General features: G+C 47.1%; 1 protein-coding gene across 1 annotated transcript in view; it reads right to left on the bottom strand.

Moving 5' to 3' along the window:
- The window catches only part of CELSR3 (cadherin EGF LAG seven-pass G-type receptor 3), a 305191-nt gene that overhangs the window by 210858 nt on the left and 75072 nt on the right, over nucleotides 1-19261 (bottom strand). The window contains exon 2 of the mRNA XM_082265193.1: nucleotides 4508-5146. Within this exon, the coding sequence (XP_082121319.1) occupies nucleotides 4508-5146 (639 nt within the window). The remainder of the gene's footprint in view (nucleotides 1-4507; nucleotides 5147-19261) is intronic.

The following is a 19261-nucleotide window of genomic DNA, read 5'->3' as shown; positions in this document are numbered from 1 at the left end:
CTTGTGCTGGAAAAGTACTGTAGGGGAAGGCTGAGGACTGAAGGCAAGTATTGCCACGTTAGCTCCCAAGGAGAACAGAAGGATTGGAAAGGAAGGGGGCGTATTATGCTGGTATTGAGGTGGTTAAAGTAAAATCAGGGAGTTGCCCTTGAATTTGCTATCTACTGAAATGTAAAATATCACTTATGGACAGAGATGTATAGTAACTAAGTAGAACTACTTCACTACTGAAAGGCGGTATCTGTACTTTCCTAGAGTAGAATTTTTTTCTCCTACTTCCACTTTTACTTCACTACATTTTTTCAATGATTTCAATACTTCTACTCCGATATTTTTTTTTTGTGCTGCATAGTTACTCGTTACAATTATAAAAATTACCACTGCCAGAACAGTAGATGGCAGGTTTCATGAAGCTCAAAACATGTGTATTATCAGCGCATACGAAAATAAAAGCAACTGTATGTATTAATAAAAGCTGCATTTGAAATAATAAAAAACAATATGATGTTCAAACTTTTGACTTCTTTCTTTAATAACTACATAACACAGTACTTGTACTTTTACTTTCAATACTTGAGTAGCAATTTTTTTTTCAAAACTACTGGTACTTTTGCTTTCAGTACTTGAGTAGCAAAATTTAAAAAAAAACTACTTGCAATACTTAAGTACAAAAAATGTTGAATACTTTAGTACTTCTACTCAAGTCACATTTTGATTGAGCACTTCCACTTCTACTCAAGTCACATTTTGATCGAGCACTTGTACTTTTACTCAAGTATGGGTTTTGAGTACTTTATACAACTCTGCTTATGGATCTCCAGATCTTTAAATCCAACCTTTGCCCTTTCTAGTGTGTGAAGAACCTCTGTCAAGTATTAATTTACCCCCATGTCTCTAATTGGAATTTTCTTTCTTTTATTTCCCATCCCAGTGACACTCTGTGTGTCAGTGTGCACCAGGGGGGGGGTCACCATAAAAAGCACTCCAAGACTCCAAGATGAAGGGCTTGTTCACACTGGAGGTTGAGGTTGGTAAAACCCAGTGGTTTACCCACGCTGCCACCCTTACCCCCCCCCCCCCCCATCCGCCACACCCCAATGGCTGTGGGCGGAATTACACCCTCTATCGCTTTCGATGGGCGTGACCCATTCAAGTAAACTGCAAGCGCCCACCAACTGTGTGCAATGCATGTGGTTGTGGCATGCAAATGAATAAGCCCTTAAGAGGTGTATTTCAGGTACATGACAGGTGTCATTTCAGAATAAAAAACAAATCATTATCAACTTCTGCCAACCAAGCTCTACGAGACCGAAAAAAAATAAAATATTCTCACCTTCCCTAGCTTTAACCGATCTAACATAATAAATGATCAGACCATAACACCTTACAGCCAGTGCACACTTCACATCAAAATGTATCTTCATAATGCCACCAGAAAACCACATCAAACCCCCGGGTGACTCAAAGACAAATAAACGGCATTTAGCGTGGGCAAGGAAATGTTTCCAAAGGCAAAACCTTTTGTCAGAATTATGACATCTTAAGCCTCGTACACACGCAACGATTGTTGGCCGACCGTTCGGCCGTCTACTGTCCAGTGTTGTTGTGTTGGTTGGAATGCGCTCTAGACTGCACACGAATTTTCTTGGCCAACAACAACCAACTTCAGAAGTGATGTCATGTGATGGTTTACTTTCCGTGTGTTTTTTCTTCTCTGAGCATGCCCAGTCTTGCTCATCAGATTTTTGTCTGCCGAAATCTGTACTGACTGACGAACAATCGGCCGCTGTGGTGACGGCCAACAAAAATTTTATAGCATGCACACCAGATTTTGTTCGGCCGAAAAGTCGCAGTCGGTTGTCGGAAGCATCATACTAACAAGCCGACAATCGGCCGATCGGACGTTGGCTGAAAATTCACGGCCAACAATCGTTGCGTGTGTACGAGGCTTAAGTTTTACAGCTGAACTCCAAGCAGATATAAAAAAAGACACAAATCAAAGGCGCTCCATACTTATTTATAAATCTGTATACGATTTTTTTGTTAAATGCAAGCAGTACTGGTATTACATTTGACTTGGTATCAGTCCGTTGCAGTCTCTGCACAGCAGAGTTCTGAAAGGGGGAGGATAAAGCAACATAAGGAGCCAATCAGTTGTGCAGCAGAGCAACAAGCATACAGACACCAGGAGAGAGCAGAGAGATGGTTTCGTCAGTCTTCTGCTTCTCCTTTCACTGTCCAGTCACAGAGTGGGAGTGATCTAAAACCTGTAAGTTTTGCTTTCTAAAGGCTGAAGGCTGAATTCTATGCATGAAGGTAAAAAGACCTTCAGTATGCAGCATCCCCCCCAATACTTACCTAAACACGATCTTGATCCAGAGAAGTGCACTATAGCAGCGGCTCTCTCAGCTCTCTCTGTCCTCAATGGCTCAGACACAGCAGTGGGAGCTATTGGTTCCTGGTGCTGTCAATCGCAGCCAGTGCGGAGGGAGCGGGGGGGTTTGGCCAAGCCGTGTTCTCTGACTTATGGACACACACAGCCAGCTCAGGATTGAGCACATCCAAACGGCTTGCTACGGGGGTACTCAGCAGGGGGGAGGAGCCAGGAGTGTCGGCTGGGAACCTGAGAAGAGGAGGATTGGGGCTGCTCTGTGCAAAACTATTACACAGAGCAGGTAAGTATGATATGTTTGTTATTTAAAAAAAAAAAAAAAATGTTTGCAAGCACTTTAAAGCGCTTCAAAGGCCCCTTTCACACTTTTGCAACCTGAAATTCACCTGACTTTGACGATACTTGAAGCAATGCCTGTGTAGTCTTGAGGTCTATGGAATTCAAGTCGCATCAAAGTTGGACCAAAGTAGCGCAGGGACCACTTTGACGTCGCTGAGACTTGAGATTGCACAGATATGAACGGTACTCATCGGATATCATGGGGTACAACTTTTAATGCGGCTTTGCAGTCCCAAGTCGCAGGACAAGTCACACAATTGGGAAAGGGGCCTAAATCAATGTAAATAATAAACATTCTTTACTTATCTGGTATTGCACAGAGCAGCCCTGTACTTCCTCTTCTGGTGACCCCCACCAGCGCTGTCTTCTTCTCTTCTTCTCTATCTGCCCCTATAGCAAACCACCTGCTATGGGGGAAGTCGTGCGGTCTCAATCCCAAGCCGGGCTGTGTGCATCTATTGACACACACAGCGTGGCTCAGCTCCACCCCCCCCCCAATCCCTCCTCATTTCATTTGAATGACTGACAACGGCAGAACCCAATGGCTCCCACTAATGCCTAATTTCCTGTGAAAAGAGGGGGAGAGGCAAGAACAGATGCAACCGTGCACAGAACTGGATCGATTTAAGACTGAGGTAAGCATTTAGGGAGGTGGGGGAGCACAGCAAGCTGTAAAATGTTTTTTTACCTTAAAGTGGTTGTAAAGGCAGAAGGTTTTTTTTTTTATTTTAATGCATTCTATTTCGTGTGTGCAGCAGCCTCCTAATACTTACCTGAGGTCCATCTAGATCCAGCAGTGTTGCACGAGAGACTCGGCTGTCCGAAACTCCGCTCCTCATTGGCTGAGAAAGCAGCGTGACGCCAATGGTATCCGCTGCTGTCAATCAAAGTCAGTGAGCCAATGAGAAGAAAAGGGGGTGGGATCGGGCCACGGCTCCGTGTCTGAATGGACACATGGAGCTGCGGCTCGGGTGCCCCATTAGCAAGCTGCTTGTTGTGGGGACACTCAACAGGAGGGAGGGGCCGGGAGCACTGAAAAGGGAGCCGAGAAGAGGAGGATCGGGGCTGCTCTGTGCAAAACCAACTGCACAGAGCAGGTAAGTATAACATTTTTGTTATTTTTAATGGAAAAAAAAACAAGTCTTTAGTATCATTTTAATGTAGAGAATGCACGCCTCAGTCTCTGCTCCCTGGTGAGTGAGCATTGTCACCCAAGGACGGCAAGTGTGTTACTGGCAGCATCGCCATAAAATAAAGGAAAAAAACCTGAGTAAAGGGAAAACTAATGCAGACACGACTTCTAAGGACTGTTAAGCTGCAATATATTACTTTTTTGGCATAATAACAACAATCATATTAATCAGGGGTGGAAAAATAAATGTAAAATTCAGAAGCCAATCTTCCAAACTCAAGAAGGCATCAGGAAGTTTTAGGAAGTAACGCTTCACACTTCGATTAATAGCAACAGTGCATGCTCAAAACCACATTGAGTTGATGAAATGAGCCGAATACCAAGCAGAACCCAACAAAACCAGGAGTCAGGCCAGGGGGGAACACATAACACTGATCCCTGCCATGCGAATCACTTCACTTCCCGTCATATAACTGTAATTAAAAGGTAAGTAGTGCTGGGACTTTCTGGAAAACTGCACAAATACAGCAAAAATTAATACTCTGGTAAGAATGCAGGACACAAAGATGGCAGGACCCCGAGCCTGGTGCCCAAGTCTTTCTAACCTAGTAATAACAACAGCAAAAGTGATAAAAAGCACTAACCTGTAAAACGTTCTTTGCAGATACAGGTGTACCCTCCTTCCCTTCTGACGCACGTTCCTCCATTCTGACACGGGTTGGAGTAGCAGAGATTTATCTCGGTTTCACAATAATCCCCAGTGAAGCCCTGAGGGCAGCGGCAACGCAGACCGGTGATGGGATGAATAGGGCGAAAAAGGATAGATTCTGAGGCAATGAAAGGGGCCGAGCTGTCAAATTTTAGAACCGATATACACTTCATGTAGTTTTCACAGGGTTCCCGAAGACAGACATTGTCATCGAAGGGTAGAACCTTCAGCATGGAGGCAGAGGTCAGCGTCATCCTTTTCATGTAGAGCTGTTCCTGAAGGTCCTCGGAACTGAAGAACTGGGAGCGATCCCCCTGGGGTACCAGAGCGGAAAAGCTGACATTGAGGATGGATCCTTCTACATCAGTGTCGTTCTGGATGTTGAAGATGAAGATGTCTTCCTTTGGGGTGGACAACACAGTGGAGACCCCTTCCAAAAAGCTGGTCAAGAGGGGGGACAGAAAGCGTTCTTGAGACATGTTCTCCAGGCGGACGGTGATGCTGTTGGATAACATGTCCTCAGTGATTATGAGAACACGTAGGACACATTGAGCTGTCACACTATGGATCCCATCTGCAAAAAAAAGAAAAATGCTTTTTGAGTTACTGGCTTCCTTTATGTAAAAAGTAAGAACTTGGAAAGTATCATCAACATTTAAAGGCCAAGTAAATTATCCTTTCTGGGCTGGCACTGGTTGGTTTAAACACCCCTCTGGCTATATTTTTTTTTTTTATCTCCTTAAGGATTCGGCAGGTAGCCTGCCCTCACTAGTTTGTGTCTCAGCCCTTACCCACAAGACTACAGTGAAGGAGTCAATCTTCGGATGGTGAACTTCTAAACTGTTTGTTCTATATCAGGGGGTCTCCAAACTTTGTAACCAAAGGGCCAGTTTACTATCCTTCAGAATTTGAGGGGCCGGAGTGTGGCAAGTGAGAGAAAATGTCCAGCCTCAAAAGGGAGCAAACAATAGGAATATTGCCCCATCATTGGTGTCAGTGGGAGGAATAGTGCCCCATTGTTGGTATCAGTTGAAGAAATGATGCCCTTTCATTGGTATCACTGACAGGAATAGTGCCCAATTGTTGGTATCAATGGGAGAAACTGTGCCCTTTCGTTGGTATCAGTGTGAGAAATAGTGCCCAATCATTTGTATCAGTGGAAAAGATTGAGCCCCATCATTGGTGTCAGTGGGAGGAATAATGCCCCATAATTAGTACCAAGGGAAGTAATAGTGCTAGTGATCGACCGATATCAGTTTTTCGTTGCCGATACCGATATTTTGGCCAACGCATATCGGTATCGGCCGATATGCGCCGATATTTTCGTACATTTAAAAAAAAAAAGGGCCCTTTGCCAACCTTTACCTGGCACTTGAGGCAGGGCACTATTTCTCCCACTGATACCAATGATGGGGTATCATTCCTCCCACTGATACCAATGATGGGGTACAATACCTCCCACTGATACCAATGATGGGGTACCATTCCTCCCCACTGATACCAATGATGGGGCACCATTCCTCCCCACTGATACCAATGATGGGGCACCATTCCTCCCCACTGATACCAATTATGGGGCATCATTCCTCCCCACTGATACCAATGATGGGGCACCACTTCAAATCCTAATAACCACAAACCCTGAAGCCATGTTAATTCTCACTGATGCTAGGTCCAGGATATTTTCTACCCCATTGGCAACAATTTGGCTCACCTAAAGCCAAAAGCACAGTAAACCGGCCCTTTGTTTGAAAAGTTTGGTGATCCCCTGTCTTAGATCATCGATCGAACATTCTAGAAAAAACTGAATTTTTGTAAAATCTTACCGTAAAATTCCTTTCTCTGAGTCCTCCGACAGTCGCCGACCACTCATACAGTCTTCACCAATGGGGTATTGACTTAATCTCCACAGGAGTAACTAGGCATAAGACTTGTTAAAAAACAAAGCATTTACATAGACACACCTATGGGGGCTGTCCCACTGGTCCAATACGCCCTGCATCAGCCATCCCAACTCAGTTTGGTAGCAAGCAGTTAAGTGTATAAGAACGTATACAATAGAGGGGCCAATAGAGGGGAGGAGGCGGCGACTGTCGGAGGACTCAGAGAAAGGAATTTTACGGTAAGATTTTACAAAATTCCGTTTTCTCTTACGTCCTCCGACAGTCGCCACCCACTCATACAGTCTTCAGCAATGGGGATGTCCCAAAGCAGTGTAAACATGAGGGGTGGGAAAACGCAACCGTCAGAAAAGGCAACGCAGTACCCACATCAGAGAAAGGAACCTTTCATGAACAGAAGGTAACCCTCTGGGTAACAAAAAAGGCTCAACAGGAGCAATAACCCAGGAAGCAAACAACCAAGGGGAGAACAACCCCAACGGCCAGGGACCCGCAAAAAAACAGGGTCCCCTCACGGTACTGCCGCACAGAGAACTTTGCGGCCAAAAGAGGCATCAGCTGATGCCAGAACATCAATTTTGTAGAATTCGGAAAAGGTGTGCACAGACGACCAAGTCGCAGCCTTGCACACCTGTGCCACCGAAGCCTGATGCCAGAGGGCCCAGGACGTACTCACCGCTCTGGTAGAATGCGCCTTGACCGGGAAGGGCGGAACCCGTTCCTTCAACTAATAGGCCTGTTCAATAGTCTGCCTGATCCATTTAGAAATGGTCGCCGCAGAAGCAGCCATACCCTTCCGAGGTCCCTCAGGAAGGACAAAGAGAGAATCCGATTTTCGAAAGGATTCCGTCGACGACAGGTAAACCCTGATCGCCCTGACAACATCCAATGAATGCAAAGCAACCTCCTTAGGATGCTGAGGCTTCGCACAGAGCGAAGGCAAAACAATGTCCTCATTAAGGTGAAATTCAGAGACCACCTTTGGAAGAAAGGACGGGTTAGGTCACAAGACCACCTTATCCCTATGAACCACCAGGTAAGGGGAGCGGAAAGATAAAGCCACCAATTCCGACACTGCGAGCAGAAGTGATCGCCACAAGAAAGGCAACCTTCTTTGACAGCAGAGGCAACGAGATTTCCCTGATGTTTTCAAACGGGGAATGTTGTAACACGGACAGAACCAAGTTAAATTCCCATGGAGGTAAGGGCTCCCTCCAAGGAGGAGCCAAGTGACGCACACCTTGAATGAAGTTGCGAATCAAAGAATTAGACGCCACTGGGCGCTGAAAAAGGACAGCCAGTGCAGATACCTGGCCCTTAATCGTGGCCAGCGCAAGGCGCTGGTCTACACCAGACTGAAGGAAAGCCATCACCCTCGCCACTGAGTATGAATGAGGAGAGCAACCCCTAGACTCACACCAGGCAAAATAAGCTTTCCATGTACGGTAATAAATCTTACTAGATGAGGCTTTTCTAGCCTTGAGTAAGGTAGGACTGACCTCTGAGGAAAGACCCCTGTCTCTCAGGACCTCTTTCAACAGCCATGCCATTAAAGCCAGCGACTGTAAAGCAGGATGGAAGATCGGTCCCTGAGACAGAAGATTTTCTCTCAATGGCAGCCGCCACGGAGGCGACGGCCAGGTGAACGATGTCCGCGTACCAGGACCGGCGTGTCCGAGCCGTCTGCCAGAGGATCGCGCGTTCTTGCCACAAACCTTTCCACCTTGTTGTTTAGCCGAGACGCGAACAGATCCACATCCGGGGATCCCCATGTCGCACACAGCATCTGAAACACCTCCGGGTGTAGGGACCATTCCCCCTGGTCCAGGGTCTGACGGCTCAGATAATCGGCCTGCCAGTTCTCCACACCCGGAATGTGAACTGCCGAGATCGCCGGGACATGAGTCTCGGCCCAAGACAGAATTCTGGTCACTTCCTGGGCCGCCTAGGCACTCCTGGTGCCCCCTTGGTGATTGATGTACGCCACAACTGTGGTATTGTCCGTCTGCACCTGTACAGGACGGCCCTGGAGACGATCCGACCAATGGAGCAGGCACAGCCTGATCGCTCACAATTCCAATATGTTTATGGGGAGGGAGGATTCCTCCACCGACCAAGTGCCCTGGGCAGACAGGTTGCCCAGGACTCCACCCCAGCCCGACAGGCTGGCATCCGTGGTAATAATCACTGTCCACAGCAACGGCCAGAAGGATTTCCCTTCCGCTACGGCAAGAGACTGGAGCCACCACAAAAGATCCAATCTGGTCTGTTGCCTCAGAGACACCCTCAGGTCCAAGGACTGAGGAAGCCTGTCCCATCTGGCCAGTATCTCCGCTTGGAGAGACCGCGTGTAAAAACTGAGCAAACGGTATTGCCTCGAAGGCTGACACCATCAACCCCAGGGACCGCATACAGGTCCTGAGCGACGAGGATTCGTTGTCCCTGAGGGCCCTGACCTCGTTCTGTAGGGTCCGGAGCTTGTCCTCCAGCAGGAACACCTTTGCTTGAGCAGAGTCCAGAACCATTCCCAAGTATGGGAGACGAACCGAAGGAACCAAGGTCGACTTCAGCACGTTGATGGTCCATCCGAACTCCTGAAGCGTCTGAACTGTAGTGGACAGATCGTGCAGCAGGCTCTGGCTGGCACTCGATCTTAACAGGAGATCGTCCAGATATCCCAAGACCGCAATGCCCTGTGCCCGTAACCGGCTCAGAACAGGAGCCAGCACTTTGGTAAACACCCTTGGAGCCGAAGCGAGACCAAAAGGTAACGCCACAAACTTATAATGTTCCTCCGCGATAGCGAATCGGAGGCACCTCTGATGACCCTCGAAAATGGGGATGTGTAGATACGCATTCTTCAGGTCGATAGAGGCCAGGAATTCGCCTGGACTCAGGGAGGCTACCACCGAGTGAAGAGATTCCATGCGGAACTTCCGAACGCGCACAAAGCGGTTCAGAGCTTTTAAGTCCAGAATTGGACGCACCTTGCCCTACTTCCTGGGCACAGTGAACAGATTCGAGTAAAACCCCCGAAACCTGTCCGATGAGGTACCGGGACAATCACCCCTTGGGCGAGAAGATCTTGCACCGCCTGATGCAGGTCCTGTAACCGCCCTGGGGTCAAACGAAGATTTGAGGGAAAGAATCTGTCCGCCGGCCGCAAAAGGAATTCGATCTTGTAACCCGATCAAATGATTTCCTGAACCCATCTGTCCGGAATTCGGAGCAGCCAAGGTTGGAGGAAACCGCGCAAACGTCCCCCCACCCCTGAAACGGGTGAGGGCGCCCTATCAGGCAGAGGCGGACTGGACCGCCGCACCAGCCTGGCCGGATTTATGCTTGCCCGCCCAGGGCTTTCTCTAGCCACCCTGGCCCTTGAAGGGTTTTCCCTTGTTCTGTGCCTTGAAGGCACGAAAGGACCCCTGATTTGGTTTAAAGGAGGGGCCCCGCTTGCCGCGGAAAAACTTGCCTTTAGGATTCTGGGGCAGCAGAGTGCTCTTGCCCCCAGTGACCCCTTTAACCAATTCATCCAGGGATTCACCAAACAGGCGAGACCCCGCATAGGGAATGTCAGCCACCGTTTTCCTCAAAGTCTGGTAAGCCGACCAGCTCTTTAACCATATCAGGCGATGGTTAATCACCGCGACACTGGAAAGATGCGCAGCTAGTGGGGCCTCATTCAAGGCCGCATCACACAAATACATGACTCCTTGATGGATCTGGTCCACCATCGCCACAGTAGTAGGAGGAGTGGAATCAGCCACGAGGGTGCGCCTTAGAACCTTGGTTCAGTCCGCCACAGCCTGAGCCGCCATGACAGAGGCGAAAATGGGCTTTAGCAGGGAACCCGCCACCATGTAGGCATGGCAGGCAAGCGATTCCATTCTCCTATCCGTAGGATCCCTAAACACCGGAGAATCTTCAGTGGGTACTAGCGTGGCCTTGTTCAATCTGGCCACAGTGTGATCCACCTGAGGGGCCACACACCAAAGCGAATCCGTAGGAGACGCAAAGAGATAAAGGAGTTGGAACTTCTTAGGCACCACAAAGGTGCGTTTTAAATGACGCCATTGATCATTCACAGTAGCGTGAAACTCAGCGGGGCAAGGAAACACCTGCGCCGCCTTGCGGGTCCTGTGTGTGTGCCAAAAGCTGACACAATGCCCGGAGGATTGGGCTCACTCTAAATGTAGTGTTTCTTTGATGGCAAGAATCAGCGCATCCATAGCTGCGCGGTCCTCGGCCGTCCCAGGGGGGGAATTATCCACCCCTGCAACCTCCGCCTCCCCCTCAGACTGAGAAGAGTGAGACCCCTCAAGGGGTACGGCACCTATGGCAACCATATCAGATTCCGAATCAGAAGACAAGGAAAAACAAGGCCTTTTCTGGCAGCACGTTCTGACATCAGAATCTCCACTTTGGACACCAAAGTCGCTACTGCAGCAGACAAAGTAGACAGAGCAGAGGATTCAGAGGAACCTGAATCCCCCACCAGGGCTGTGGGAAATTTGCTGTCCTGAGAATCCATGTTAAAAACAAAAAAACACCTTTTTTTTTTGTAAGGTACAGGCCCTTTAAGCAGGTACTGGCCCTTTAAGCTCGCTGCGGACCCCCGCAGCACACCGCTACAATGACTGTGAAAACACAGACCCTCATTCAGGATAACTGATAGCCAAAAGGATTGCACAAGTAAAAGACAGCAGACAGACCCCCACAAGTGTTACCACCGCAGCCGACTCTCCAGAGTAAAAGGAGGAAGTGATGTCACCGCAGGAGGCTGAACTGAGGCTTCAGGCCAAGGAAAAATGGTTGCCAATAGAAAGTATGGGAGGCTTCGGTAAAATGGCCGCCGACATGTGCTCGGAAAGAACGTTTGCCACACACAAGATGGCCCCGCAAGGCGCCAAAATACACCACATACAATGCTGTATAAGCGCCCATAGTGAAGCCAGACATGCTGCCCACACCTAAAATGGCGGACCAGCGGTTTTTAACCCCGCAGCGGTCGCCACACGTGTCTGTACCTCCAAAGAGCACCCTAAAGTGACCCAGGAGAGGGACCCCCACAAACCCACACAGCACACAGGCTGTGAGAAAAAACCCCCGCAGGGACCGGGATCAGGGAGCCCAAAAACGCACAGACATGAGGGGATAACACAGACACACAGGACTGCCAGCCCCAGACAGAGGCCCCACACAGAGTGTACTTACCTGTACCCGATGGCGTGGGGTGCCTCTCATCGACAGGAAACCGCCCACCCTCAGATGGCAGAGGTGCCGTCAGCCAAAAAACGCAGGACGCTAGCAGTACACGGAGAACCGTGGGTAAGACGTCCGGGCGAGGTAGCCACCTCGCAGGCTTGCATTCCTGAGGACAGGGATGGGTCGTTTGCGAGGCCAGGGCGAACACATAGCCTGCTAAATGCTCGATGGCAGGCTGGGATTCCATCAAGCCCTCTGTCCTGGAAAACCAGGACGGCCAGTCCGACTCCCAGCTCCGCAACGCCGTCTTCATCCGAAGATCCGACTAACGCTGACAAAAAATAAAAGATAGTAGTGCAAAGAAAAAAACACATTTGCAGCAAATAAAATCATAAAAAAAGAAGAAAGGCTGAGACTGTAGCCCCAGCACAGGGAAGCCTATCTTACTCCTTAACTAGGCAGAAGACAAACTGAGTTGGGATGGCTGATGCAGGGGGTATTGGACCAGTGGGACAGCCCCCATAGGTGTGTCTATGTAAATGCTTTGTTTTTTAACAAGTCTTATGACTAGTTACTCCTGTGGAGATGAAGTCAATACCCCATTGGTGAAGACTGTATGAGTGGGCGGCGACTGTCGGAGGACGTAAAAGAAAACTATTTTCTAACAAAGTTCTTTACCCAGCTTTAGGGTGCACAAGATGATGTGTCACACAGGCTGTCCCTTTACTGTATTAGGTGATAATCTCAGATCTCTGGGTTGCCCCAGAATCTGACCGGCCCTAGCGAACAATTGATCAAGCAGGTTGAAAAGCCAAGCTTACAAAACAACAAAGCGCTCCTCCCCAAGGGCGGTTGGATTGTGCCTATTGAACGGCTACACTCTAAAATCAATGAGCAGCTTAATTGAACCTGATAGGTCCTGCTCACTGCATTATGTGATGTGGGCAATGGATGTGTATGTTTTCTGATAACAGCTACTGAAGGTAATAGACACATTGTGGTGTATGCTCTTAGGTAGGACCTTTACTTGCTATGAGTAACTTCACAGCTTTTCCTTTAAACTGTATTTCAACATCATTTTGAAAGCTGCACATTCATTTATACAGACCTATACAAGTAAACCTTTAAATCAGACAAAAAACAGAAAAACAAAGTTCTATTGCCTATTTATTCAGGTCGGCTGGGCCAATACTGATACTGCAGAAAATTCCAAAACAAATAATAATTGAACGCCAAGAGAGATAAGAAGAAGAAGAAAAAAATCCTTCTGGAGAAAAGAGAATTCAGATGTCATTTTTGCTCAGTTATTCATCATAAAGAAGAAAACATAAAACTATTCTTCTGCTAAGTACGAGAATCCGCCCGCTCCTCCTGGACTCAGAGGCATCGATTTTCTTTCAGGCGTCGGGAAGAAAAATGAGAAAAGGCCTCAATGAATACAGCACAAAGCGATATTCACAGAAGCCTGACACTCGAGCCTCGGAGGTCCGCACGAGCCTGGCGCTATAATCTATACACTTTATCGTGGAACCAGCAGATCCAGCTGTGCGGTGTTTGTTCTAAATCTCCATACTGTGCTACAAAGAACGACACAATAATTTTTACTTGTCAACGTTTTTTAATTTGCACAAGTTTTTAGGTTTCTATTTATGCACTTCGAATGTCATTTCGTATTGTTCACAATCAGATGCAACATGTTTGGAGGTATACTCCATAAGGCTCCATTCACACCTGAGCGTATCATTTTCAGGCGTTTCTTTGGGCTTTTTTCAGGAGTTTATCAGGTGTTTTTTGCAGGTGTTTGGAGGCAGGCATTAACATTAGGGATGCACCGAAATTAAAATTCTGGGCCGAAACAGAAACCGAAAATTCAGGATACCCTTGGCCGAGAACCAAAACCGAAAATGACTTTTTTTCCCCCAAATTATTTTAAAATAGTTGTTTCTAGTACATTGGGCAACAAAAGAGAGATATTGGAGAAAATGAGGGGATGCCTGGGATGCTGGAGAGTGACTAGTCTCAGTAGTGCCATAAAAAAAAAAAATTCTGTCTGGAAGAGAAAGATAAGGAACAGGGAGAGAATACAGAGACAGTGACAGTGTCTCTGTATTCTCTCCCTGTTCCAGACAGAATGTTTGTCTTATGGCACTACTGAGACTAGTCCCTCTCTAGCATCCCAGGCATTCCCTCATTTTCTCCCACATCTCTCTTTTGTTCCCCACTTTTCTCTAATAACCAGCACTCTGCTCTCTTCCTCTAGCAGTCACTTACTTCTATAACTCTGTTAACTTTCTATTCTTTTCTTGCCCTCAAACTCCTTGTTCCCCCTTTAGGCATACATCAGATCCTTTAGTGACAATTATCTGCCGGCACTCACTTACAGTAAGAGGATGAAACGTCCGCGGTCGGGTCCGGAGCTGAGCAGCAGCTGGTGTGCTGAGGCTGAGCGCGCTGGTCTGAGACTGCTTGGGCGGGTCCAGAAGAAACCGCCATCCACGCATGCACCACCCTTGCTACGCCGTAACTTGACAGGCACAGGCCAGCCCCCGCCCTATTCGCCCAATCACAGGGCGCCCGCCGGCCATCCTGAGCCTGAAGATGGCGGTTGGAGCAGGGAGACATCGTTAGGGAAAATAAAGGTCAGCCCTCCGGCCTCCCCCACGCTCCCCCACTGGCCGGGACAAGTCCCGGCAGAGTAAGTTAGCCGGGACAAGGTCCTATTTGGCGGGACTATCCCATCAAAAACAGGACAGTTGGCAGCCATGATTTTTGGCATTTATGACACATTTTCGGCCGAAATGGGATAGGCCCATTTTCGGCCGAAAATTTGGGTTGCCGAAATTTCGGTGCACCACTAATTAACATCTAACAAAAATGCCTGTAATCTGCCAAAAAAGAAGCTCATGTACTTTTTTGAGCTTCAGGCGTTTGGCCTCAGGTGACAAAACGCTCATATGTGAACAGGGGCCATTGAAATGAATTTTGCTTGTTGGGCGTTTTGAGACTTCAGAGATGAGCGTTTTACGAGCTGATTAACATCAAATTGTGTGAAAATTGGCAAAAGTGTAAGTGAAACTTTAGCTCTGTTACAACAGGTTTATGGTAAACATTCAATGAAGATATCAAACGTTTTTGATAAGCAAAGGTGGTTTAAGAAGGGCCGGAAAAAATCCACCATGACGCCAAAAGTGGGCAACCGAAAACGCAAAGGACGAATGCAGATGTGGAAAATGAAAAGGTTACAGGAATCTGTTTGGAGGAAAAGACCAGAATTCTGGCCTGTCAGGTGGATACTCCAACACGACAATGCTCTTGCACGATAAGTTAAAGTGATACTAAGGTCTAGTTTAAAAAAACAAACGTTATAGTTAACTGCTCTGTGCAGTTGGTTTTGCACAGAGAAGCCCAGAGCCACCTCTTCTCGGGTCCCTCGCCAGTGCTTCTGGCCCCTCCCTCCTGCCCCCACAGCAAGCAGCTTGCTATGGGGGCACTTGAGCTGACGCACTCTGTGCACTCTGTGCGTCGATTCTGACACCAAGCCGCAGCTCAGCCGCACCCCCTCTCTCTCCTTATTAGCTCACTGACCTTGATTGACAGCAGCGAGTGCCATTGTCTCAGCCAATGAGGAGGGAGAGTCCCGTACAGCCGAGCAGCTTGTGTAATATCGCTGGATAAAGATGGGCTCAGATAAGCATTAGGGGGGCTTCTGCACACAGAAGGTTTTTATCTTAACCACTTCTGGACCGGAAGGATTTGCCCCCTTAATGACCAGGCCTTTTTTTGCGATACGGCACTGCGTTACTTTAACGGACAATTGCACGGTCGTGCAACACTGTACCCAAACGATATTTACGTCTTTTTTTCCCCACAAACAGAGCTTTCTTTTGGTGGTATTTGATCACCTGTGCAATTTTTATTTTTTTCATTATAAACAAAAAAAAGAGCGACAATTTTGAAAACAAAACAATATTTTTCACTTTCTGCTATATAACATTTCCCAAAAAAAATTTAAAAATCAAAATTTTTTAACATTTTAGGCCAATTTGTTTTCTGCTACATATTTTTGATAAAAAAAAAATTGCAATAAGCGTATTTTGATTGGTTTGCACAAAACGTATCGCGTCTACTAACTACGGGAAAGATTTATGTCATTTTTATTGTTTTTTTTCTTTTACTAGTAATGGCGGCGATCTGCGATTTTTTGGGGGGACTGCGACATTGCGGCGGACAGATCGGACCCCTGACTGACATTTTTGGGGGGGACCAGCAACATTACTACAGTAATCAGTGCTAAAAATATGCGCTGTTACTGTAATAATGATGGCTGAATTCGCACCGCAATCGCAGTGAACTCGCACAGGACCCTTTTTTTTGGTCCGCAGAAGAATCAGATCGCATAGTGGTTTGAATAATGGGGGATTCTTTACTTATTTCAGAGAGAAGAATGGTCAGCTGTGTTTACAACAGCTGGCCGTTTTTCTCTGTCAGCAGGGAGCGATCACGGGTGCCCGGGGGCATTCGTAGATCGGCATCCCCGCTGCCTAGTGGGGATGAAAGCACACCGCCGGCAGGGGCACGCTCGCCCCCCAGCACCATGTGCATGACCGACATAGAGCTACGTCGTTTCGCACAGCCGAGCCAGCCTGCCGCAGTAAAACTGCGTCGGGCAGGCGGGCAGTCGGCAAGTGGTTAAGATAGCGGGGGGGGGGGGGTGAATCTAGATCGCGATTTTTTAACAATTAATCGTGCAGCTCTACCCAATGATTATGAACATCAGGAGCTGTGTTCATATCAATGAACGAAAGAGAAACTACCAAATTTTTCTAAGTGGTCTCTCAGGTAATTTTCATGAGAGTTAAAATAGGTTTAAAATGCTAAATAATTTTCATTGTATAAAAAACTTGAAATTGCACCCTTGGTCTTTATAAGTAGACCCTTGCATCTAAAAAGCAACCTATACTATCAATACTCCAAATCAGCTTCTCACGCAGGCTTCTGTGAAACTATAGCGGTCCTCCAGAGGGGTTCCTTGAACTAAGATCAACTTACTGTATGCCTCTCAGATAAGTTCCCACGAATACCAATTATCTTTTTAGTTATCTGTAAGAGGGGATTCTTCCCACTGACCACAAATGTAAGGAGCATTTGTCCCACTGACCACCACACTAATGTGCAGTGAGCTATAAATATAGTAATTAAGCCTATCTTACTCCTTAACTAGGCAGAAGACAAACTGAGTTGTGAATGCTGATAGCAGGGGGTATTGGACCAGTGGGACAGCCCCATAGGTGTGTCTATGTAAATTACTTTGTTTTATGCCTAGCTTGCTCCTACGGAGATGAAGTCAATACCCCATTGGTGAAGACTGAATGAGTGTGCGGCGACTGTCGGAGGACGTAAGAGAAATAGTAATTAATACTAGGGGTCCCCTGAGCCGTAAGGGTATTTCAAGAGTTTCTCGGTGGTAAAGAAATTGGGAAAGGCCGCTCCAAATAATTTATACCTAGCTGGAGAATTTATTTGCATGTTCCTGGATCTCACTACCTTTGGAAATTCTGCGCTACATACGTTGTATGACGCCCCTCTTGGTAAACTTTTCCATTTCTCTAATATACAACGCTAGATAAGGATAACAGGGCTCAGATACCACATATATAATCCGATTGATGAAGTTTCACCAGAAGCCGCTAACTCCTTCAATGCCACGTCTGTAAGTTAATCTATTTCTGTCTTATCAAAGGCTTGCAAAGTTATGAATTTAAAAAGAAGGAGCAAAGCTGAAGGTGATGCCTCCTCCTTTGAACTGATTAAAAAGGACAGCACCTTCAAAAAGCTCCAGTTTGGAGTGTTTGAGTTTATATGTCTGATGTGGAATCTCAATAAAACCCAGTTTAATATCGCCGTCTCTTGATACCAAACGTTTCGCCCTTTAAGATATGCCGAGCTTCTCGTCGATATTTACCGCCACCCTTCAGTGGCCCAGCAGCTATTGATTAACTGGTGTCTCTGTTAGGCGTATTGACGATCAAGGCGGACCTCTCTGGGCAGAGCTGCATTAATCATTATTGGCCAACAACAATAATATATAAAGCAGACTTGTCACCAAATAGTAAAAAAAAAGTAGAGACCCAGCAGGTATCTCTACAGCTCTCAGAGCACTTAATATAAAAATAATTAGTTGAAGTCCTGAACGTAGGCACACACTGGCATGCAAGAGATGTTTTATTGGTTTGAGGTTGCTCAGAGTACAAGATTAGGGGGCCAGTCACACTTCTGTGCTGGGTTGTACAACACTGCTCGATGTGTCCATGCATGTTGTAGTATATGCATATACAGTATATGCAAAAAAACAAACAAATACACCACAATGCAGTGCGGGTGTATACTGGTATATGTGTTGCGGTAGGTTGAGGAGCATTGGTGATTGTTTGGTGTGTGGATGGACATTAGGGACTGTTTCAGTAATTATCAACTAGGGTTTGATGGAACCCTAGGGTTCCTTCAAAAGGTGCTGGGGGTTCCTTAAGCTATGGTTGACTGTCCTTCAATGTAATGGTGCCTTTATAGTTTCAGGGCCAACACTACTTGGGAAAGACATCAGCATGACACCAGTGATTTTATTAGCTATCTGTAAAGTAGGCATTTAGACCACCACTGCAAGGTGGCCATCCTTCCTACTGACCACGAATGTAAGGGCATTTTTCTCACTGACCACGAATGTAGGGGCATTCTTCCCACTGACCACCAATGTAAGGAATATTCTTCCCACTTGCACTGATGAGGCTGCACTGATATGTGGCACTGATGGGCACCGATGAGGTGGCAGTGTTGGGCACTGATGAGGCGGCACTGATGAGACTTCACTGCTGGGCACTGATGAGGCTTCACTGCTGGGCACTAATGAGGCTGCACTGATATGTGGCACTGATGGGCACCAATGAGGCGGCAGTGATGGGTACTGATGAGGCAGCACTGATGAGATTGCACTAATGGGCACTGATGAGATTGAACTAATGGGCACTGGTGAGATTGCACTGATGGGCACTGATGAGGCTGCAGTGATATGTGGCACTAATTGGCACCGATGAGGCAGGACTGATGAGGAGGCAGTGATATGCAGCACTGATTGGCGCTGATAGACACTGTTGGGGCTGCACTAATAATCAGGACACCGATGACCAATGCTCTGATTATCAGTGTAGATGTCCCCTGTTGCACTTGCCGGTTACCGACTCCCCTCTCCTCATGCTGTGAAGAAAGGAAATGCAGATTACCCGCAAGTGTGTTTACATTGTGATCAGCTGTGATTGGACACAGCTGATCACATGGTAAAGGGCCGCTGTGATTGGCCTTTCACCCCTAATTTGTGATCAGCTGTGTCCAACATACACAGTGATCAAAGAGCGTGCTGGATTCGCACTGCATCGGGCGTGGTTCTGGCAGGATGTCCATATACAGTAAACCCCCGCTCCATCGCGGTTCAGTTTTTGCGGTCCCGGTATATTGCGTTTTTTTCTGTAATGTTATTTTACTATATAAATCATTAAAAATTTAATATTTTTGTGTTTTCCATAGCTTTTGCT

Source organism: Pelophylax lessonae (genome assembly GCF_965119305.1).
Source record: "Pelophylax lessonae genome assembly, chromosome: 8".
Lineage (NCBI taxonomy): Eukaryota > Metazoa > Chordata > Amphibia > Anura > Ranidae > Pelophylax > Pelophylax lessonae.
Note: the sequence above shows the minus strand (reverse complement) of the source record. Positions and strands in the feature narration are given on the sequence as shown.